We start from the raw sequence: 24,549 nt of genomic DNA, 5'->3' as shown, positions 1-24,549 counted from the left end.
GGAACCAAGTTTTTCTTGGGCATATTACAAAATCGAGCATATTTTAAGTAAGAATCATGTCTGGATTACACAGCTATATTACAAATCATGCATTATCTTAGGGGGGCCTTATTAGGCTTAACCCATTTTTGCACATGTATTTGTTGTCATCAAAACGGGGGAGATTGTTGACTCTATGAGTCCAATCCTGTTTTGATAATGACAAATCACTTGATATTTTACCTGTGCATTGAGATTTTGAATAGGATCATGACTTAGCATGCACGGATGGTAAGTGCGCTATGGAAGCCATAAGGGATATGAAGTACATACCACTTAATTCAATCCATGGAAGCAGGAGAGTGGAAGGATAAAGACAATCCAGATTTTCAATTGTATTTCACAAATTAGGTATGATTGTATTTTCATAACTCATAAGATATGATGCGAAGCTCGAAATGACATGTAGACTGACCCTGGGATGCATGTTTTTTGTGACATATTCATAGGCAATTGTTATAGGGTGGATCTGCATTTTAGAAGGATCATAGGGTGGAAAAACGGGACACTCATCAACTAGCCTCATGGATTCTTTGACGAGTGAGTGTAGTACACTTGTCAAGTAGTGAGCCATCTCATCGACGAGAAAATAGTGAGACCCTGATTTTCTTATACAGGCCACTCGTTGCTGAATCCCTTGTTCTCTTTGACGATCGGCTGAAGAACATTCGTCAATTGGTATGGACATTCGTCGAAGAATTCACAGCATAAAATGGTGCGTTAGTGTAGGAAACGAACAAATATTTAAATGATCCAATGGTTGACAATTGATCAAAGGCCGAGAATACTTATATATACCAACTCAAAACCCTAGGTTAACACTTTCGCACAACATTTGCACAACCTTTGCACGCCTTTTCCTAAGCTTTGCCTACTTTCAACGTATTCACATCAAGTTTGGGCATTTGTCGCAATCATCTTCAAGATCCAAGTGCTTACACTCATATCATCTTACGCAAAATTGGTTTGATCTTGAGGTTTTGTTAAGTTTATTATTGAGCATTCAATCTTATTTTTATAAGCTCATCTATTCCCGTATTATTTCATTTAAAATATTTATTGGGAGCGAGATCTCGAATTTCACATATATATTTGTTTGAAAAATATTTTTTTAATATTCAAAGGTATATTTTTATTCGAAAGATTTCATATTATTTCTACAAAAGGTATTTGAAAGCAAAAGCTTAAATTTTTGTGATATTCAAAGCTCTATTATGATTCATAGATTTTATATTTTATTATTCTTGCAAATGTTATTTGATAGCAAATCCTAGGATCTCCAAAGCATATTTTTAAGATATCATTTTTTGGGAGATATTGAATAATGTTTAGATCTATGAAGCATCTCATACACATATATTTTTCATATAAAAATCATATTTTTACATAGAACATTAAGAAAAATATATTCTCTCTTGAGCTTCATATTAAACCTTATGAGAGTGGTTAGGGCTGACTGTACTCATTAGCTTTTTGAGAAATATATGAGTGTTCAAGAATATTTATTTGTTATTTGTATTAATGGTTCGGTTTGTGAATTGTGAGGAGGAAGTTATGCCTCTTGTAAGCAGCGGAGTGTAAGGAGGAAGTCTTGCCTCTTGTAAGCAGGGAATTGTAATGAGAAGCTCCGTCCCAAGTTAAGGAGCAATATAGTGGAATCCTTGGCTAGTTTACCCAAGGTGAGGACATAGGCTAGGTTGGCCGAACCTCATAAAAAATATGTTTGCATCTCTTCCCTTAACTCATTTAAATTTCAACTTGCACTTAATTATTTGTATATTGTGCATGTATTAAATATTTATCACACTTGTGAGTGATTGGGTAATATTGATTGATTGATAAAGTCATACGTTAAAATTGCTAGGTTGTGTAATACTGAACTGCTTGTCACCTATCTTGTGCACATGTGGTTGTAAGTTTTCAAAATTAGGACTTAAAGACCAAGATTTTTAAAATACCCAATTCACGCCCCTTCTTGGGATTACAACTAAATTCACATTAATTAGTAAAACTTTCCCTGAAATTTTTATTGTCCTACAGTTCTCATACTCCCACATTTTCAAGCATATTGTCAAATCTCTTTCTTATACTCAATTGATTGCTTATTTTAGAAAGAGTGCATTGCGTTTTTCATCTTCATTTGCAAAAGTTATTCCAACTTGAGGATTGAGTGAACACTCATATCTTGTGGGCATTTATACATTCCTGTTAAGATTAAACTCTCTCATACTTGTATTGTTTGAAATCATATTTTTTTAGAGTTAGCTAAAGTTTTTCCCATTGTATTTTCATTCGTAAATATTTCTTGGGAAAAACTCTTCGTAGATTGAGAACTTGCATCCTTATTGCAAGATTCAAAAGCTTGCTTTGTGTTCTTGATAAAAATATCTTTTGCGAGCTTAAACCCTAATATATATTGTGCTTGATATTTGATAAAATATTTTAAGATATTTGCTTAGGGTTTTTAAAGTACCTTTTATTATTCATTTATTGAATATACTATGTTGAATCAAAGGTCTCACTCTCACACATATATATACACACATTCTTGAGAGTTGACATATAACTTGACAAATCTCACCTGAGCATAAATTCTTATCATTTGTGAGTGCATTGTGCTTGTTGGTTGTATTGTGGTACATATATGCTTGTGTAAGAAGTACTTGTACTATACACAAGTTGAAAGAGGATTGCACTAGCCTATAACGTGCACCGAATTGCTTAGACCCGGTTAAGAAAGCACCAGATGGTTTAGACCCAGTTAAGAAAATCGAGTGTGCCTTTCTAAAGTGTTGTTGTAAAGGTTAGGGTCAGCCCTATAATCTGACCTGGGGTATTCCTCGCCCAGTAAGGAGAAGAGATTAGTAATCGATGTCGCTCCACCCATAAGCGAGAATTTAGTGGAATCCTCTTGCTTGTGAGCTTGAGGCAGGGACGTAGGCAGTATTGGCCAAACCTCGATAACATATTTTGTGTTGGCTTCTAAATTCCTGCACTTTTATTTCCTACACATGTATGCTTATATTTAATTAATTATGAATGTGTGCATGGTTTATATATTGTGCATGATTGGGAAGTACTAAGTCTGCTATACTTGCTTTGATTATTTTCTCAGTTAAATTATTGTTGGGTAATTGGTATTCACTCAAATAGACCCTAGGTTTGGGTAATATTTCTGTCATTTGATTTAACCTAGGAAAAAATTTTAAATACCCAATTCACCCCCTCTTGGGAATACACCAACTCCAACATACCAATTGAAAAGTACGGTGCACTCCTAAGAGGGGGAGGAATTGGGTTTTTAATATTTCTTCATAAACTCTTTAAGTATAACCCTTTTCAGTTTAAGTTAATTACAATCACACTTTCAAATCAACAATTGAATTCTTATCAACCACTTTATTTATATTAATGAACAAAATATGATGTTGCTTATACAACTTTTAGTGCTTCAATGGATAACAATTTCAGATTAGATTTTCCTTTTAATATATATCAAAGACAATATTAGTTTCAGAATTTTATCTTAAGAACTTTGCAATTTTTCTTTAACATAATAGTTTATTTCACAAGATTAAACTTATTTATGATACTCGGCAATTTAATATTTAAATCCAATACTTCAATGCATAACCAAATTTCAGAATCAATTTTTCTTCTCGATAATAATAATAACTTCGATGAATAGTCCCAATAAACTAATCTAAAGTGACTTGTAAACTAGATGAAGTACTCACATAATATTTCTATTATCTGCATATTAAACGAAGATTAATCTCAATTTCCCTAGAATATAACTTCAATGAGCTATTCAGATTGTCAAGATATGTCTCAGTTATATTTCAAGAACTTTGATATTCAAAATATTACTAATCAATTAATTTCTTGATTCAAATACCAATTAAGATTAGGATTTTGGTAGGCTCTCAATATCCAATCAACAACCAAATAAAATAGTTTTGTTGATATTAAATATGGATCAAAAAATTTAGTGACTCCTAATGTTTAGCAAGTGTTAAATAATCATACAAGCAGGTTATATGTAATGACCTGAATAATAATGGTATTTAAATAATAAAGAGAGAGGAAAATAGAAACAGAAATAGAAGGAGGTAGCAGTATATGATTATGTACTATATGTTATCAGAACTCGGATGATAGTTTAGTACAGTTTCAGGAGCACAGTATCGTAGCTTATATATCTAATATTTATGATCAGATTGGTGCTAACCACCTCACGAGAGGGTGGGATATGGATAGTCGATATGGCTTTCAATGTTGAGTTGTAGACGTCCACCTAGCAGTCCATACCAGGGTGTGGCGGGCCCATCGTATTTACAGACATTTTTTACTTTGCAGTGGTCACCCAACCATTGTCGGGTCCCGCCTTCGAGCTGCGCAACCTGTCATGGGGGGTTATACATGAAATCAGCTAGCTATTCATCCTGGGTAGTTTTCAGTATTATAGATTATATCAAATAATACATGATTAGTATGATTACTTGGGAGTATGAAATTATATGTTTATCTAACCATATTACGATTTATGTTTTATGCTATGTGAAATGTATTGTATATGTATTACAGCATTAATATTCGTGATGCCACACAACTGATTTTAATTTATCTACCCTTACTGAGAGGTGTCTCACCCCAAGTCTAAATTATTTCAAGAAATTCAGAAAGACTGGCGAGTCAAGGCCGCCGCTGAGTGAGTTGAGTTTCCCTGCTAGAAGGGTAAGTTTTGATCTAGGATCAGGAGATTTTGTTATAAGATCCTAGGTTTATTTTGATATTTTGGAGATTGTATATATATAAATACAGTATCTTTGGGAATATAGTAGACTCTGGTATTATGTAATTTATGGTTGATGAATGTGATTTACATTTACTGTTCCCTAGGTTCCACTGTGTATGACAAGTGTCCCCGCTACCCACGGGTTAGGGTTGACTATTTTATTTATTCTGCTTTTATTATATGACTATCTAAGCAAGACGTTACATTATATGCTTGCAGTAAATTAAAGAAAGTAGGGAGAAGAGTTGAAGACCATATTTTTTACATGTTTTGGCCAGCGGCCTATGTCCTTGCCCAAGCAATTACTGTGAGGATTTTCCTTTCCAACTTTCTTACCAAGCAAAGTTACAACCTCTCTTTATCAGGGGGAGATCCCTATCTAACAAGAATTCCCCTTCTCGTTAGCCAACGATTCAACAACCCTAAATCATCAAAAAAAATAAAAAATAATTCTCTCTCTGACAAGAATACCCCATGTCATTAGGCAATGATTCAACAATCCTAAATCATTAAACAATAGGAGAAACAAGAAACAACTTGCGTACAAGTAAAACTTTCAACAAGAGTAGATTAGTACAATTTGAGAACAATATACTTCCATCAATAATCAATATAGAAAGATGAAGCTCAGACAATTGTTACCAAAATTATGATTTAATTTTGAATTTCTTTGTAGAAAACTATCAGAAAAATAGTGGCTTTTTCAACAATAGCACAGCAATGCTTCAGTTGAATTTCAGCAGTGGTATTCTATATTTTCAATTCATATGTGCTCTCTAGTTGTGATTAATTCATGTGAATAAGATGTATTTATAGAGTAATAAATTAAATTTTCGTGTTGCCTAAGTTACTTGAGTATTTCCCAAGTTTTTTGAAAATTTAGGGACCAAGCAATCAAATTTGGAAACTTTTCCTTGCTGTTATAAATTTAAAATCACGAAGGTCAATTGACTGAAATATCGGGGTCAGTCGCTCGTGCATTTTAAGAAAAAGGGTATTTTCAAACATAGAATGGGATCAGTTGCCTGATCCTGAGAGGTCAGTCACCTGATCCTATTCTATCTGTTTAATTTTCATTAGCATAAAATGTCAGTCGCCTGATGGTGAAGCATCAGTCACCTGATTGTGCAAAACATATGCTTTTAAAAACTTTGTTTCCAAAACCCTTTTTAGATTTTATACTTGTCATATTGATTTGAGACTTTTGAAAATATTTTTCGTGATTTTCAAACATTAACCTCTAAGTCAATATTAATTCCTAAAAGCTTCATGCATCAATATTGAATTGTTTGAAGTACTTACATGAGACTACTTAAGGACTATGACTTTCTAATCACTAAGTCTTCATGTATTTGCTTTACTCCCAATGTCTTCATGTATTTGCTTTGCTTTCAATGTCTCCATGTATTTTTTTTGACTTGCTTCATAGGTCATTGACTTAAGTACATACTTCATCAAGTTCTTCTAACTTTACGTTCAAGCTTTCAATAGACTTTTCAAGCACTTGATCTTGATATTTTATCAACACACTTGAGTCCTGAAACTTCACTTAACCAAATATGTTAATTCCATTTTATTTTTTATCATCAAAATAAGATTTTAACCCTTGTGAGACCAATAGGACATATAAAACTTGATTGTCCAAAGCTACAGAAAGACGTCAAGAAGAAGAAAAAGAAAGTGATGAAAGCAACCACATGGGATGACTCAAGCTCGAGTGAATCAGAAAATGAATCAGGTGATCAAGACATAGATAACTTGTGCTTCATGGCAAGATATGACGAGGTAAATTCCTACTTTACCTCACATGAAAATTCGAGTAATGAATGTAGTGACACATGTGAGAGCATGCCTTCATATAGAGAAATGCAATCTCAACTATTTTCATTACATAATAGGTTCATAAAAGTATCCAAAAGAAACATAGCACTAAAAGAACAGAATGAAAAGCTAATGAACCAGCTAGAGACATCAACATTTGAAAGTCAAGGCATTATCCTAAGAGGGGGGTGAATTGGGTTTATAAAAATTCTTTTAAGTGTTTTTACAAATTTTCAGCTTTTTGGTAAACTGAAGCAAACACACAAGAATGACTTAATGTTAAATCAATCAAAATCCAAACACAAGCCAATACCAATCACAAGCTAATACCAATCACAAGCCAAACAATAAACAATTACCCAATCACACAATACTTAACCAAATTGTGAAAGCTTGCAGCACTTTCTTATTTCAGTGTTCACAAAATTTCAGTTTGTAGCTCTGTGTGAATGAATTTTTATGCACTTATTTTAATCAATTTTTTAAAAAGTAGTTAATTAATGTACTCCCTTTTTGGTTTCCACAAAATATTAATCAACGTACTTTCTTAGATTAAAAGGTCTACTCAATCTCAGTTTCAGCAACCCTGCACTTTGAAACACAATTTGTATATGCTGAAACTTAAATAGAAAAGGGTAGAGAGTGAGACCGAGATTTTTTACGAGGTTTGGCTTATCCCTAGCATACGTCCTAACCTTAGGCAAGACCACCTAAAGATTCCACTAACACGTTCCTTTGCTGGTAGAACAAACTGATTACAACCCTCCTTTAGGGTGGAGCCCCTCTCCAAGCGATACCCCATGCTCGGTTACAACGATCCAATCACCTGAATCATTAGAGAAACAAGAAAAAAGAAACAATTTCTTTTGTACAAAGAATGCTCTCTAATAGAACTGGTTAGTACAAATGAAAACACTATATACTTCAATAACAAATATCAAAAGAAATTGAATTGAAGCTCAAGAACAAATTCACCGGATCACTTCTCTCGACAAGAATTGGCAATTTAGATGTTTAGAGCTCAGAAAAGAATGATCAGCACTTCAGAATAACTCATCAATTCACATTGAAAGAGTGAGCAAGAGAGAACTTTGAGAGAACAAGAGGGCTTTCATTTTGAAAGCAGATTTTCAATTGCTTGGTGTATGTTTGACTAGAGAAAACATGTATTTATAAGCTCAAAAATGTTAATTCATGTTGCCCAAGTTTACTTGGAGTGTTTTCCAAGTTTTTACAAAATTTGGGGCACAAGAAACTTGCATTTAAATTTTAAAACTTTTAAAAAATATAGTCATTAACAATGTTTAAGTGCCTAAAGTCTCGGGATTAGTGGCTTGAAGTTCCTTAAAATTGTGTATTTTTCAATTGAAAACAGGGTCCTGAGGTGACAAGGGTCGGTCACCTGAGCCTACACTGCCTCTTTAGAAATTTTTTAGGAAAATCTTCAGGGACTTGAGCTTATTCTTCAGTCACCTAAATAGTTATATTTTCTATTTTTCAGTTCAGTTTTCAAAACTACTTGGCCCTCTTACATTGTTACTTATAAAAACATTTTTCGTGGATTTAAAATAAGGTCTCTACATCCAAGATAACCCCTAATGGGCGTCAAACCACTTTCACAAGATATTCAGTTTGAAGTACTGTTAACCTTATAGGTCATACCTTGTTTTGATTATAACAAATACTCTAGTATTTAATGTTTGTCAAGTTTGGGTGCGAGTTCATATTAGCAAGATCATATAATGGCATAAGGTGACTTGAAGAATAAAGACCCAAAATAGTCCTTTATTGTAATTTATATTCAATTCGGCTCTATAATATTTTAGGAACAATTTGTAATTATTGATTTGCATCATGCATGTAGGATTTTAAGCTCAGTGATGCCATAGACAAACCGTAGGTTAATCAAATGACCGTAGGAAAAACTTCGACGCTAGGTGTTTAGGCTAAATTAAAAAGCCTAAACATTAAATTGACCCTAGGTCCCTGCACGTAACTTTTGCTAAAAAATTAGGACCAAATCTTAAATGTGAAAGGGTTTCGGTCGACCAAACTATGTGCATTGAAAAAGCCTCAGTCGACCAAACCGTTAAAAGGTCAAATAGTTGACTTGACTTCAGACGACCGAACCAAATAGAACTTCGTCGTCCTCGGCCAACCGAACTCGTACGCTTACCTTTCCACGAACTCAGCAGCGCAAACTTTCACGGTCAAAACAACCTTGGGCTACCGAATATCGAGCCACAAAATTACAGATTTTTGGAAAATAACCTTGGTTTAATGAACTAACCCTTTCCTCGGGCACCCAAATGTGAAAAACAACGTTTTAACCTGTGTCTGTTTAGGCGACCGAACCTAAGTTCCAGGTAACCGAAACTCTCGGGTGGCTCAATTTTTACAATGGGTTATTGGGATTAATTAAGGGTAAATTGATTTTAAAATTCATTAAACAAATTTAAGAATACCCTTTGTGTCCTAACAGTCATGTTTTTGTTGAAGGCTATATATATACCTTCATTTGCAAAAATTAGTGAGAGATTAGAGATAAGATTAAACTTTTTTTTCTCTCTAAAATTCCCTGAGCATACAAGCCTATATATTCCACCCTTTTAATTCCTTTGAATAATCAACCTTGGTGAGAGTATCTTGAGTTATTCCATATAGTTCCTACGTGCTTATACTCTTATATAAGTATATTGATTTTTGATTTTAGTGAGAGTACACCTAGAGGTCTTCCCCGGTAATTTAATTCATAAATTCTTTTTTAGGGAAACCTTCTTAAGCTTGTGAGTCTTTGCACTCTCATTGCAAGACTCAAAAGCTTGTCTTGTGCTATGAAGAAAAATATTTTTGACAAGCTTGTTTTTACAAATATCTCATATGCTTAATATTTTCGAAAACTTTTTTTGAGATATTTGATCATTCTATTGGAAACCTTTGAAACCCTATTTTCGGTTGGCGTATATTTATATATATTGTTTCAAAGATCGATTGATAATACACTCTTGCACTTGATTGTTTAATGACATTAACTTGAGTGTTATTACACACGTATTTGCACAGAGCTTATAGTTCTTATATTGTTGATGTGCATTAGTTATTTTCTGTGCGTATTGGTATGTATCTGCTTGTGTACAAGCATTTTTGAGATATTTGATCATTCTATTGGAAAACTTTGAAATCCTACTTTTGATTGAGGTATATTTACATATATTGTTTCAAAGATCGATTGATAATACATTCTTGCACTTGATTGCTTAGTGACATTAACTGGAGTGTTATTACACATGTACTTGCACGGAGCTTATAGTTCTTATATTGTTGATGTGCATTAGTTATTTTTTGTGCGTTTTGGTACATATCTGCTTGGGTAGAAGCATTTTATTTGTATGCCAAATTTGAGCTGATTAATTGTATTCCAGGCGTGGACTTGAAGAGGGAGACTTGCCCTAGTAAAAGTCCTGAAGTGGCTTTGACCCTGTTAGGAAAAGCTAGGTGCACCATCTTGGTAAGGTGTAGTTGTAGGTTGAGATCAGCCCCATTAATTGACCTGGTTGTAAACAGTGTCGCTCCACCCGTTAAGTAAGTCGTAGTGGAAAACCTTTTGCTTGTGAGCTCAAGGTGGGGACTTAGGCAATATTGGCCGAACCCTGATAACAGATCGTGTCTGCACTTTAGATTTCTGTAATTTATTTAGTGCACCTATTTTTTAATGTTGCACATGATTTTATTTCCGCATCTTACATTTATCTGCACATTTGGGTTTATGTGTATATAGACAGACACTAGGTTGAGTATTACTACTGCTGATTTGGATATACTTAGGAATAAATTTCAAATACCCAATTCACCCCCCCTCTTGGGAATACACCAAAGTCAACAATTGGTATCAGAGCCTCATGACATTGACTTAAACATTTTCACTAAAGATCGAAATGGCTCACATTGGTGTTTCCCCATTCGAAGAGGGACAGTCACCTACTAGCCCTCCATTATTTTGTGGTGTCAATGACACCACCTGGAAAATTAGAATGAGCGTATTTATAAAATCAATGGATTGGATGGCCTCGCGGGTGATTGTTAATGGAATTCATATACCCTTGGATGAAAATGACATTAGGTTAATGCATGCGAATTCATATGCCATGGATATGTTATATCTTGCATTAGATTCTAATATTTTTGTTGATATTGTGGTACGTAAGAGTGCATGGGAAATCTGGGTTGAACTCAAAAAGAAATATGGAGAATCCCAAGAGAGGGAGATCGTCACTTCAGAAGTACCAAGTTTAATTGATCAAGTAGTGGCGAATCATGAGCTAGTAATCAATGAGGAGGTATATGACTCACCTCCTATTTCAGTTTGTTATGTAGTTGATGATTCTTATGTTGACTATTGCAATAAATTGTGTGTTGAATCATCTGACAAACTTTATGAAAATATTGTTGTTGTTGCATGCAATGATTCATGTGAAAATTATTGTGTTAATTCTTTTGTTGAATCATGTGCTGAATCGAATAATGAAAACGTGCTGTCATATGAAAAACTCGAAAAGACCTTATTGAAAATGAATATATTTCTAGTTAAGTTATCTAAGAAGAAATCATTTCTGAAAAGTGAGAATAAAAGGATAGCAAAGCAATTAGACGAATTAAAATATTATTAGGCTATGCTTGAAAAGAAAAAATTGAGAAGATTTTGAAGATCATCTGCTTATAGGAAGAAATAAATAATTATCCTAAAGTTATAATCAAAGCTATAAATGAAAAGAATAATCTTAACAGACCCTTTGCAATTAAAATGAAAAATATTTTCAAAAAAGGTTCATGGTTTGTTCATCATACCCATAATCATGCCACGTCATGTAAAAATGGAAGAGGTTCGGATAAAAGAATGATATGGGTGATCGGAAAAGCAAGACTCATAGGACCTAAAGAAAAATGGATTCCATTTGGAATCACATAATCATTTAATCCAACCTTAGTTCCTAGGTTTAGCGGTAGTGATGACCAAAAAGCTAGGAAGTGGCCTTTGCTTAAAATGTCAAATCTTAGTATGCACATTCATTATACACTAACATTATACACTAAGATCTTTAGAAAATCTAGCCATTACGAAATTTCAAATAAAATATCCAATCTAAACTTGACACGAATAAATATCACAATGATTGGATAAAATATGAAAACATTGGCTATAACATAATTGAATAAAATCCACTTCCAAGTGAACAAAGCATTATTTTCTTGGTAAATAAGTCAAATTGCTTAACTTATGCTTAAATATGATCATTTAAAGTTAAGCATACTCCGTCCATTGCACAAATTTGAGCTTTAGCAAATGAATCCTTCTAGTTAAACATCTTGTCCTAAACTCATCTTGAAAGCCTAATAAAATGTGTAGTCATCACTCTACGCTTAAGCACTAATGATCACAAATGCCTATTATACAAGTGCTTGTTTAAAAGACATCCCTCGTAATCAAAGTTTTAGGTAATCAGTAAGGGAATCAAAATGTTTCCTTTGAGCTTAAAATATAAAAATATTCTAATCTTGGTTCACTATATCCTCTATAGGAAATCTTTACCAAACCACGATCATATTCGGTAAGGTTTCTCCTATTCCTTGGTTTGTATTCATGTTCCAAATCATAATCATATCTTAAGGATACTCTCGAATCACCAAAGAGCATTGTTCAAGAAAGATCATATATTTCATAATGCTCTTTGCCTAAGCAGTTGGACATATTCACTTCCACAAAAATATGTTGAATCATGTCCATTCATAGTGAACACTCTTCTAAACTCTATAATGATCTATCTTTCAAGATTATTAATCCAAATTCTTGTTAGAAGCTCTCAATTTAACAATCAAGTCATCTTAGAGCTTCATTTCTTTAGAACAAGTTGAATGGTAACAAGGTTGCACTAGGTTTCAAATCTAGATGATGAAATGAAAATTCAATGAGACCTATGCACATGCAATTAAAGTTAAAGCCATCTAACCTTGTGCCTCTCACAAATTGAGATTCACAAGAAAAGAGGCTATATAGGCTTTGCACATTGAAAGAATATTGATTGTGACTTTTTGGTCCGTTAAAGCCTATACATTCAAAGCCAAGCTTAAATCCTCGAAAATCTTATAAATTTTGGCTAAAGAACTAGAAAATGAAAAAGGCATTAAATGAGTTGAGTGCATAACTCAGGGGGAGCATTTATCTTCTATTGTTATAAATTGAAAAGTTCCCTTGATCTAATATCATACTATATGCTCATATGCCTTTATGTGGAGCTGATTTGCACATTGCTATCCATAGCATACTGATTAGTTAAATATTTTGGATGGATAGTTTATTTTTCTTGAACTATTGATTACTACTGGGTTGCATGCTTGTATTGAAGCCTCATGCATGGCAGATGCAGTGATGTGTATTGCATGCTGGTAGTGGATATAGGTTCTCATGTGCCTTGAACTGAATTATAAATTACTTATTTGAACCTATCAAGTACAGATTTTATGGAAAAATGTCCAATTTATATACAACATGCCGCAAAAACTTTGGTAGATTTTTTCACAATGTAAAACCTTGTACAAAGATGATTATGTTGAAATAAATTATATAACATTTTTGAAATGATGAGTGAAAATAATTTAATGTTAACTTTCATCCTAGAATAATCATCGAATGGTTAGAGGAGTTCAGCTCCATCCCTAGAAAAAGAGTATAAAGAACTCATATGCATCATGCTTTACTTTTTGAATATTGAGGCTCTTCTAAGAACCTTGAACATCATATCCCGCTTTTAAAGCTCTATGTTTTGATATGGATTGTTCTCGATTATGTGCTTTATTTCATGCCTTAATATATATTTTCTGTTGCATCTGTGACCTATAGGGATGATTGTACTGGTCAAATGGTAAAATGAATAAATCTTAATCTAGTATATTCGTTTTAAAAGACTTAAAAAATGATTGCTTATACTACTTGGCATACTTAATGAAATTAATCCTCATTAAGTATAAGAAATTTATCTCACCTAAGCTTGGATTCAATTTGAAAGGGTGAGCATCTTAAACTAAACTCTTATCTTGTTATGCTCATCAATATTTTAGGCATAGATGTGTTTTGAAATTACTGTGGCATGTGCTTGATTATTATGTTACTATTGAGTACCGTAAGCAAAAAATATAATACTTGCCATATAGTCTTCATTTGTTTTTTTGCCATATGATATTATATGTGATTGTTAAATACTTAGGATCATTATGGTTGTGGTTTTTTGGTTATATTTTAGTACGTGCTTAATTAGCAAACCAGAAAAATGTTACTTGCTTGGCTTAAATTGCAATCTCTTTTTCAGCAAGCACCCCAAGAACTTTTTGTAAATATCAATGGGGAATATTTTTCCTGCTTTATGACAAGAACTATTTTCAAAACTAAACTATTTATCTCTTGCCTTATTATTATTATATACATATATTTTTAAATTACAGAACTCGTTTGATAACTTCACATGTAAATGCATGTGAACTAGTTAGACTGTTTTATGCTCAAACCTTCTACGTGTTATCATATGACGTATGTTTTACAATCAAATCTTTTACGGATCTTATGATATGACCTAAATTACTATGGTTTGTGGATAATTCTGGTATAATCATGTTTATTATGTCATTTTAAATTTGAATGACTAGTTATATTGTTTGTGTGCTTAATTGCTATATTTTTTTCAAAATCCAGTTATATTTTACATGCCCTTTTTGCTATTGCCAAAAGGGGGAGAACTTAGGAAAAATTGGGTATCTTGGGAAAATGGTTGAACTTTTAAAATCTTTACATTTCCCTTATGCATAGTTTCAGGGGGAGCCTTTCTTGGTTGTACCCACTTTTGCATATGGTATTTGTCATCATCCCAAAGGGGGAGATTGTTGACCTTATAGGTTACCCTATTTTGATTATGACAAGTACTCTAGTATTTCATGTCTGTCAAGTTTGTGTGTAAGTTCATATTAGTAAGATCATATGATGGCATGAGGTGACTTGAAGAATAAAGACCCAAAATAGTCCTTTATTGTAATTTATATTTAATTCGGGTATGTAATAGTAAAGTAGGAATGGTCTGTAATTATTGATGTGCATCATGTATGTAGAACCAGTAAGCTCAGTAATGCTGTAGACAGACTGTAGGTTAATCAAATGACCATAGGAAAAACTTCAACACCAGGTGTTTAGGCTAAATATAAAATCCTAGACCTTAAATTGACCCTAGGTCCGTGCACATAACTTTTGTTAAAAAATCAGGACCAAATCTTAAGTGTGAAAGGGCTTCGGGTGACCAAACTGTGTGTGTTGAAAATGCCTCAATTGACCAAACCATTGAAAGGTCAAATAGTTGACCTAACTCCCAGTGATCGAACCAAAAAGGACTTCACCATCCTCGATCAACCGAACTCGCATGCTTACCTTTTCACCAACTTGGCATCCTAAACATTTACGTTCAAAACTGCCTCAGGTTACTGAATGTTCAAATTTTCTAGACCAAACTTGATACTGGGCGACTAAATTGCGAAATTTTGGAAAATCACCTTGGTTCAACAAACTGACCTTTTCCACGGGCACCCGAACATGAAAATTAACTTTTTCACCTATGTATGTTTGGGAGACTAAACCTATGGTCCGGGTGACCGAAACTCTCAGGTTGCTCAATTTTCACCACAGGTAACTGGGATTAATTAAGGGTAAATTTATTTTAAGATTCATTAAACAAACTTAAGAATACCCTTTGTGTCCTAAGGGTCATGTTTTTGTTGAAGGCTATATATATACCTTCATTTGAAAAAATTAGTGAGAGATTAGAGATAAGATTAAATTTGTTTTTCTCTCTAAAATTCCCTGAGCATACAAACCAATATATTCCACCCTTTTAATTCCTTTGAATAATCAACCTTGGTGAGAGTATCTTGAGTTATTCCATATAGTTCCTACGTGCTTATACTCTCATATAAGTATATTGATTTTTGATTTTAGTGAGAGTACACTTAGAGGTCTTCCCTGGTAATTTAATTCATAAATTCATTTGTGCGGAAACCTTCTTAAGCTTGTGAGTCTTTGCACTCTCATTGCAAGACTCAATAGCTTGTCTTGTATTGTGAAGAAAAATATTTTTGACAAGCTTGTTTTTGTAAATATCTCTTATGGTTAATATTTTCGAAAAACATTTTTGAGATATTTGATCATTCTATTGGAAATCTTTGAAACCCTATTTGTGATTGAGGTATATTTATATATATTGTTTCAAAAATAGATTGATAATATACTCTTGCACTTAATTGCTTAGTTACATTAACTTGAGTGTTATTACACACGTATTTGCACGGAGCTTATAGTTCTTTTATTGTTGATGTGCGTTAGTTATTGCTTGTGCATATTGGTACATATCTACTTGTGTATAAGCATTTTATTTGTATGCCAAATTTGAGCTAATTGATTGTATTCCAGGCGTAGGCCTGAAGAGGGAGACTTGTCTTAGTAAAAGTCCCGGATTGGTTTTGATCCGGTTAGAAAAGTTAGGTGCACCATCCTGGTAAGGTGTAGTTGTAGGTTGAGTTTAGCTTCGTTAATTGAACTGGTTGTAAACGGTGCCGCTCCACCCATTAGGTGAGCTATAATGGAAACCCTCTTTCTTGTGAGCTCAAGGCGGGGACATAGACAGTACTGGCCGAACCTCGATAACATATCGTGTGTGCACTTTACATTTCCAAAATTTATTTACTGCACTTGTATTATGAATGTTGCGCATAATTTTATTTTCGTATCTTCCGTTTATCTACACGTTTGGGTTTATGTGTAAATAGACAGACCCTAGGTTGAGTATTACTACTGCTGATTTGGATATACCTAGGAATAAATTTTAAATACCCAATTCACCCCCCCCCCCCTCTTGGAATACACCAAAGTCAACAAGTATATACCTTGATTCAACCTAAAGCCCTAAAAAATCTAAGCTTTGAAGTCTTCATATGTGTCTTTACTTTGAATCCTCTTAGACTTTGAGTTTGAGTCAACTTTAGGTTTCCACATGCTTATATCATTTTGGATCCATATGAGCTTCCTTTAGATCACTTTGAAGATGAGTGTGGCTTTGTAGTACTTAGTGATCTTGAACTTGCATTTATTTTGATCTTTAGAACTTTGTCAATTAAGCATTCATGAAACATCATCACTTAACAAAATTTGTTAAATCAACCTTCATTTGTTATCATCAAAATGAGATTCAAAAGCCATGTTAGGTCAACAATCTCCTCCTTTTTTATGATGAAAACTAAGAAGTAAAGATGAGAAAACCTTTGAAAAGGCTCCCCTTTACAATAAGCATGCTTTTCAACCAAATATGAAAAATGATAATTTCAAGTATGTGTAAAAATAAGTCACAATCAAAAGTTGCATTATAGCCATGTCATCATATATTGAATTATTAAGTTCTCATGCTCATTTTAGCTACCCCATGCTATATGTCAAGATTTATATGTTTTACATATTTGCTATAAACTCATTTTTCATGGTTGCTTTCTAAATATATTGTTGTCTCATTTTTGCACTATTATCTCATTTTTGCTTTCCAAAATATCTCTCCCCCTTTTATGTCATTCAAAGAGAATTGAGGGACATATGCACAAAGAGTCTTAGCATATTAAGAGCAAACTCATATTACACAAAAGCATAGGTAATGGAATTACAAGCCAAATTGAAAGCAAAAACAAACAAGGCAATATAAAACAAAGCTAATACAAAGACACAACTCAAAGTGATCAGTTATCAGCATCATCATCATCTTCCTCTTTAGCTTCTTCTTCGTCACCTTCCTCTTCATCACCTTCCTCACTGCCTTCCTCAGATTCTTCATTATCACTCGAAGGAGTAGAACTAGTGTCCATAGTATCAACACAACGAGATGAGCTATCATGATACTTCTCAATACGAGTGAGGCGCTGATCAAGTGAAGAACAGGTAGTGTGAAGTGAAGATACATCCTCCTGAATGGATTAAAGTTCTAATCTCATGTCTCTGCTGAAGGTAGAGAATTCATGATGAAAGGGAATGAATCAAGAAGGCATATCAGCAAGAGGTGAAGAGGTCATATCGAGTATGTTTAATGAACAACTCAGAAGGTGTGGTAATATCAAGCTAAAAAAAATAAGGTTCAACACACCTCCATAAGGAAGAGTTACACGAGTGGCTTCCAACTTGGCCCACATCCATTTCAAAATGAGGCTAGAAAGATCAAGCTTTTTCCCCTTTAGTAAACACCATAAAACAAAGCAATCGACATAGAAAAGATGATCATATGAGCTGGCTTTTGATAGGATTTTGTTGGAGATGATTTTATGAAATAATTGGGCCTGAAGGTTCAGTTGTTTGTACATAGGTGGATGGCCAAAATATATGGGTTCGTTTACTATAATTAGAGGAAAAAACTCCTCGAGTGTGAAGCCTTGCTTTGGAATCCAAGTTTGAGCAAAGGCAAGACATTCAAATTCACCCAGGGTGATATGCAAAATGGGAGCTAGGATTTAAGGAGTCAAAACAATTTTCTTGCTTCTAACTTTAGTATTTAGAACATTTTCATCATGGATCATGTTGGCATAAAAAATTTTGACTAGGATGGGGTACATTCCTTTGGCTTGATAAACGACAAAATATTTCCAACCGATATTCCTAAACATAGGCAATATTTCAGGAAATTCAGAATCGAAGAAGGTGGTGTCGATCACCTTACATAAAATCGGGTCCGTAGAACAGAGAGTAGAACGATAACGATGTATCTTGTTTTACCATTTTTTTTCACATAATAACATTTATAATAATCTGAATAACCTGCTAAACTTCTAAGGTCATAATCAACCTGAACCCATGGGTACCAGTGATATACCTGTCATACAACTCTGACACCTAAGCAGCGGAAAAAATAAAATCACATACATGCCATAAAACATCAAAAATCATACCAGAGTTCTACTAAATCAGTTATATATATATATATATATATATATATAGTCATCCATAAAAGACCAAAAAGTGTTCCTAGGGTCTCAATCCAAAAATCCATCTGACCCTAGCTTACCCACTTACCCTACAGATAGGGTAGCTCAATCCACTTCTACTGTTGTGGGGCTCTATCCGCCCACCTACCTGGATTTCATAAAATGTTTGTAATGCTAGGTTGAGACACCTCTCAGTAAGGGAGACAAATTAATATCAGTGTGTGGCAACATGAGTATTGTTTTCATGATATATATATATATATAATCAGTACATAATTCATATCAGGGATAAATAGTTGTATCATTATTGAATAAAACATGATTTAACATAACATAGTTTAACATACTAAATTCTTGTAGTGGAAAATCATCTTATATAAACATATCATACTTAAATTATTACCCAAGATAGATAGATAGTTAGCTATCATCATGTCTTACCCCCCACATGACAGGGTTGTGCGGTCTGAAGGATGGACCTAGCAATAGTTGGCTGACCATGCTAAGTCAATATTGGTTACAGTGTAAGTACGATGGGCCTGTTCCACCTGTGATGGACTACTAGGGGAACTATGACATTCCTATGAAACCACATCGACTGCCATCTCCCACACTCTACATAAGATGTGTGGTGGCACTAACATAAATGTAAACGTGAACATACAGCTACGGTACCGTATTTTGTGAAACTAAACTAAGCTATCCGGGTTGTGATAACATATAATACATTTCACGATATTGAACATAACAATTTCATATATCAGCATAAAACATAACATGATAATATTTTCTTGAAACTCTACATAACATGCATAATTATAGCATTTTATGTTGTTATATCATAATGTAAAAATCATAATACCAGCACCGACATAACATGACGTACTTGTACATGAAAATCTTGCACTTGTTATCATAATATCCTTAAACCATAGTTTTTGTATTATTTTTATGATTTTCCTGAAAACTGCTATAACATGCTTATCTTGGGAAAATCATAATATTTCAATATAACATAAATTTCATGAAAAATATTATACTCATGCCACACAAATGTTCATAGCCTTATAAACTCATAATTTATCCTGAAATCATGTTTCCATATCAAATGTGTTAAAATCATTTCCCTGTTCAACAACAGTAATCCCAAACATAATTCTATACCATACATATTTTCCTGAAAATAAATGTTGTTTAATTCATAATAATTTCATAAAAAATACTGACTTAATTTATCCCCTTACCTGACTTACTAAGAAGCCCACAAAATATTCTAAACCTACACTCGCGCGCTCCCCAGCTCAACACCCTGAAATTGCATTTTTCCCAACTAAACTTCAGTATTATTCTATCTAAAACATTCTCCTCAGTCTAGAAACACCAAATACCTTATAAAACTTAAAATACCCAACTTTCCCAGATTTTGGGATGGTACCCAAGTTGGCCTAACCAACGAACTACCATAGCAAACTTGATGAGAATCTTCCCAAGAGTAGCGTGGCGGCTTCCGATCGTTGAACCGGTGAAGGATGAAGCCAAAAATCTATAGAGAATAAGGGGGAGACATTTTAGAGAGAGTGAGAGAGAGAACCTTGCATGCAATTCCTTCACTGAAACCTGAATTTGACATATTTATAAAACACAGATTTGTTGATGAGACACGTCACCTCGTCGACGAGTCCATGAAGGGGGTTCCTTAACAAACACTTGCTCCTCGTCGACAAGTTTCAAGCCATGAATCTGCCCTCTCAATAATGTCTCGTTGATGAGACATGCGTCCACGTCGACAAGCCCAAGAGGCTTATTTGTCGACGAGCACCCCACACTCGTCGACGAGACCTTCCTAAAACCCCTTTTTAAAATTCCTTTTCTCTTCTTCCTTTTATTATTTAATTATTATAATTCTTCGAGTCTCTACATTCTCTCCTCCTTATAAAATTTTGTCCTCAAAATTTACTTTCTGTATTGAACACCATCCTTTGAGGAAAATGGAATACTTATTTTATTACTTACCTTCACTTGTGGCGAAGGAATACCGTGGTTACATTCAGGGTTCTGGGAGATTACATGATATACATAAAAGAAAAATTCCCCCAAAACTAATACACTATCTACTAACAGAGAATTATTACATGTACTAACTACCTTACACAAAAGAAACTTAACATACTTACCTGTATCTTTTCCTAATTACTGCTGATCCCCACTAAATAGATGCGATTATTTCTATCATATTTCTTCCTTAAGCTCCCATGAAGCTTCTTCCACCACATGATTGCTCTACAGGACATTATCGTATGTCTACTGCATTATTTCTAGTCCTAAAACTCACCTCTCACCCACCTCATCCCAATATAAAGGAGAGTGACATATCCTACCATATAGTGCCTCGTAGGGTGCCATGCCGATGCTGGTCTGATAGCTGTAATTGTATGCAACCTCTACTAGCAGCAGATACTGGGTCCAAATACCCCCAAAATCCAGCACATATGCCCATACCATATCCTCTAATATCTTAATCATCCTCGCTGACTTCCCATCCGTCTGAGGATGAAATGTCGTGCTGAATGATAACTGAGACCCCAGAGCCTCCTACAAACCTCTCCAAAATCATGACGTGAAATGTGGGTCCCAGTCTGATACTACAAACACTGGCACACCATGTCATCGCACTATCTCTTGAATATATATCTCTGTCATTCTGTCCATGTAGTTAATTCTAATAGGGATAAAGTGAGCGATCTTCATCAGTCGATCAACGACCACCCAAGTAGAACTCTACCCCTGTTGTACTGGCGGTAAACCCATCATAAAGTCCATAGAAATGTGATCCCATTTCCATTTCGGGATGTAAAGTGGTTGTAGCTGGCCTGCTGGCCTCTGGTGCTCAGTCTTTTTCTGCTGGCACGTCAAACACTGTTGTACAAATTTGGCAATCTCTCTCTTCATACCGCTCCACCAGAAATACTCTCGCATGTCCCTATATATTTTAGTACTACCTGGATATACCATGTACAGGGACTTGTGAGCCTCCTGAAGGATCATCTTTCTAATATCCTCATCTGCAAGCACGCACAATCTGGTACAGAACCATAGATCTCCATCATCTGATATACTAAACTCCTCCCCCTATCCATCCTGCACCTTCTCTCTCAACTCCGTCAACTCTACGTCATTCTTCTTGGCTGCTTTAATCTTTTCATATAGCGTAGGCTGCACCACCATGTTGGTAATGAATGTCTAATGATCACTTTCTACTAACTCCACTCCAAGCCTCTCCAAGTCCATTAGGATTGGGTGTTGAATTTCCACTGCTAACTATGCTACTTCCCCCGATTTTCAAATCAAAGCATCAGCCACTACATTAGCTTTACCTAGATGGTAGCCGATGGTAAAATCATAATCCTTGATGAGCTCTAACCATCTTTTTTGCTGCATGTTCAACTCGTTTTATATGAATAAGTACTTTAAACTTTTATGATCTGAAAATATTTCACATGTTTTTTCGTACAAATAAAGTCTCCAAATTATCAGTGCATGAACTACTGCAACCAATCCATCTATGCAATTTCAAAATGCGCAGATAAATATAATGTGAAAATTAAATCATACGCAGCATTCACACTATAACATACACATGCAAGAATATAAATTGCATAAATATAAATAGTGCACACACGATATGTTATCAGGGTTTGACCAATACTGCCTACATCCTCACCTCTAGCTCGCAAGCCCGAAGATTCCACTAATGCTCACTTAACGGGTGGAGCGGCACCATTTACAACTAGGTCAATTAACAGGGCTGACGTCAACCTACACCTTACCGGGACGGCGCACCTAACTTTCCTAACTAGGTCTAAGCCAATTTGAGACCATTCAAGAGGGCTAGTCCCCCTCTTCAGGCCCATGCCTGGAATACAACAAATTCACACTATAATTTGTGTACACGTAAAATGCTTCTTACACTAAGCAGATATGTACCACTACACATAGTATATACTCAATGCACATCAATAATATAAGAACTATAAGCTCAATGGTGTATATGTGCGAGCTACACTCAGTATAATGTATAACCTCAAATATACACAAGAGTGTTCAAACAAGCTATTCTTTGAAAACCAAGTATATCAAATCTCAATATCATATTAATGTTTCAAAGATGCTAGCAATAATATTCAAACAATCTCTAAACGATTTTCTCAAATATAGCAAGCACAAGAGTTTTTTGAAATCAAGCTTTGTAAAATATTTTTGCACGCCAAAAATAATGCTTAAGGTATCTTGCAATAACAATGCAAAGAACCCAAAGCCTATGAGTTTTCCCACACAAGATTTATTTATTCAAATTAGTGGGAAAATCTCTAGCCTTACTCTTAAGAAAAAAATCAAGTAATATAAATTTCAAATAAAAGTTGTGGAATTTTTAGAATGAAGCACAAACAATCTAAATACTCTTACTAGACTTAAATGATCAAGGAATGTGGAGTAGGAGAGTATTTTCAAGTATTATGTATAATATATGCATGGAAAATTTCAGAGAGTTTTTGAGATAATCAATTTCCTAATCTCCCCTTAATCTTTGCAAATGAAGCACTATATATAGACAAGGTGTAAATTATGACTATTAGGGACATATAGGGTATTATTAATTTAATTTTAAAAACCATTAAGGAAATTAACCCTATTTACCCCTTTTAGTCTCGGTAAAAATAAAACAACCCGAGAGTTTTCAGGTGCCTGAACCTCAGTTCGGTCGCCCCAATAGATACAACTTGAAAAGTTATTTTCAAGGTTCAGGTGCCTGAGTATAGGCTTGGTTTACTGAACCAAGGCGATTCCCATTTTGTCCGCGTTTTGGGAGCCCGATCTGAAGTTTGGTTTGCCGAACTCATAAGTTTGGTCACTCGAGGATATTTTGAACGTAAACGTTCCGAGTTGGTGGGAAAGTACCTGACACAGGTTCGGTCGCCCTTGGAAGATACGTTCATTTTTTGTTCGGTTTGTCGAACACAAGTCAACATTTTGACCTGTCCACGGTTCGGTCAACCGAGACCCTTTTGAACTACCACGTTCGGTCACTCGAATGCCTTTTGATTTTTACCTTTTAAGTCCAAACATAATTCAGTTTATTCCCCTGATAATATATGTGATATTGGGGACTATCTTAAGTGTTTGTGCAATGGCCAAGGGTCTTTCTAAGATCTTTGATTTTTAGTCCCAAAAGCCTGGTGTCGCTCAACTGAAGGTTGATTCCTAAGGTCTTTCTAAGGTCTTGAGCTTATAGTCCCATATATATGATATATAGATTATTACAGGCCTTGGATAATTATTATTACAGACCTGACAGAATGAAATATAGATTACAATCATTAAAAAAACATTTCGGGTCTTCATTTTCATTCAGGTCTCTGAGTGCCATAATATGATATTGCCAAGATAAACCTACACATCAACTCAATAGACATTAAATATCTGAGTATTTGTCATAATCAAAACAGGGTATATAACCGATGGGGTCAACAATATCCCCTTTTTTTATGATGACAAATACTTGCCTACTTCTCCCCCTTTTAGCAACAGAAAAAAGGGCCTAGATAAATATTTAAGTACATAGGAAAAAAGGAGGAAAATATCATTCATATACAAGATATGGTTTGAGAAAACTTTAAGAAAATTCGGCAGCATGCCTTTTGAAACTGGAGCATTTCCCAAAAACATGTCTGTATAGAAATGACCTGATTGAGTTCAAATTTACAAATATCTAAAATAAGTAACACAAATAGTCCAGTATAATCAATATACATAAGTATAATCTTTCAATAGTCAAGATATATAATAATCAT

The 24,549-nt window shown here is 34.3% G+C and overlaps 1 protein-coding gene across 1 annotated transcript in view; it reads right to left on the bottom strand.

Moving 5' to 3' along the window:
- Positions 1-17,467: 17,467 nt before the first annotated feature.
- Positions 17,468-24,549, bottom strand: part of LOC131158613 (uncharacterized) — a 96,201-nt gene continuing 89,119 nt past the window's right edge. Inside the window, exon 3 of the mRNA XM_058113478.1 lies at positions 17,468-17,692. Coding sequence (XP_057969461.1) covers positions 17,468-17,692 — 225 coding nt within the window. The remainder of the gene's footprint in view (positions 17,693-24,549) is intronic.

Source organism: Malania oleifera, chromosome 6, assembly GCF_029873635.1.
Source record: "Malania oleifera isolate guangnan ecotype guangnan chromosome 6, ASM2987363v1, whole genome shotgun sequence".
NCBI classification, from domain to species: Eukaryota; Viridiplantae; Streptophyta; class Magnoliopsida; order Santalales; family Ximeniaceae; genus Malania; species Malania oleifera.
This window is presented reverse-complemented; position numbering and strand designations above follow the sequence as displayed.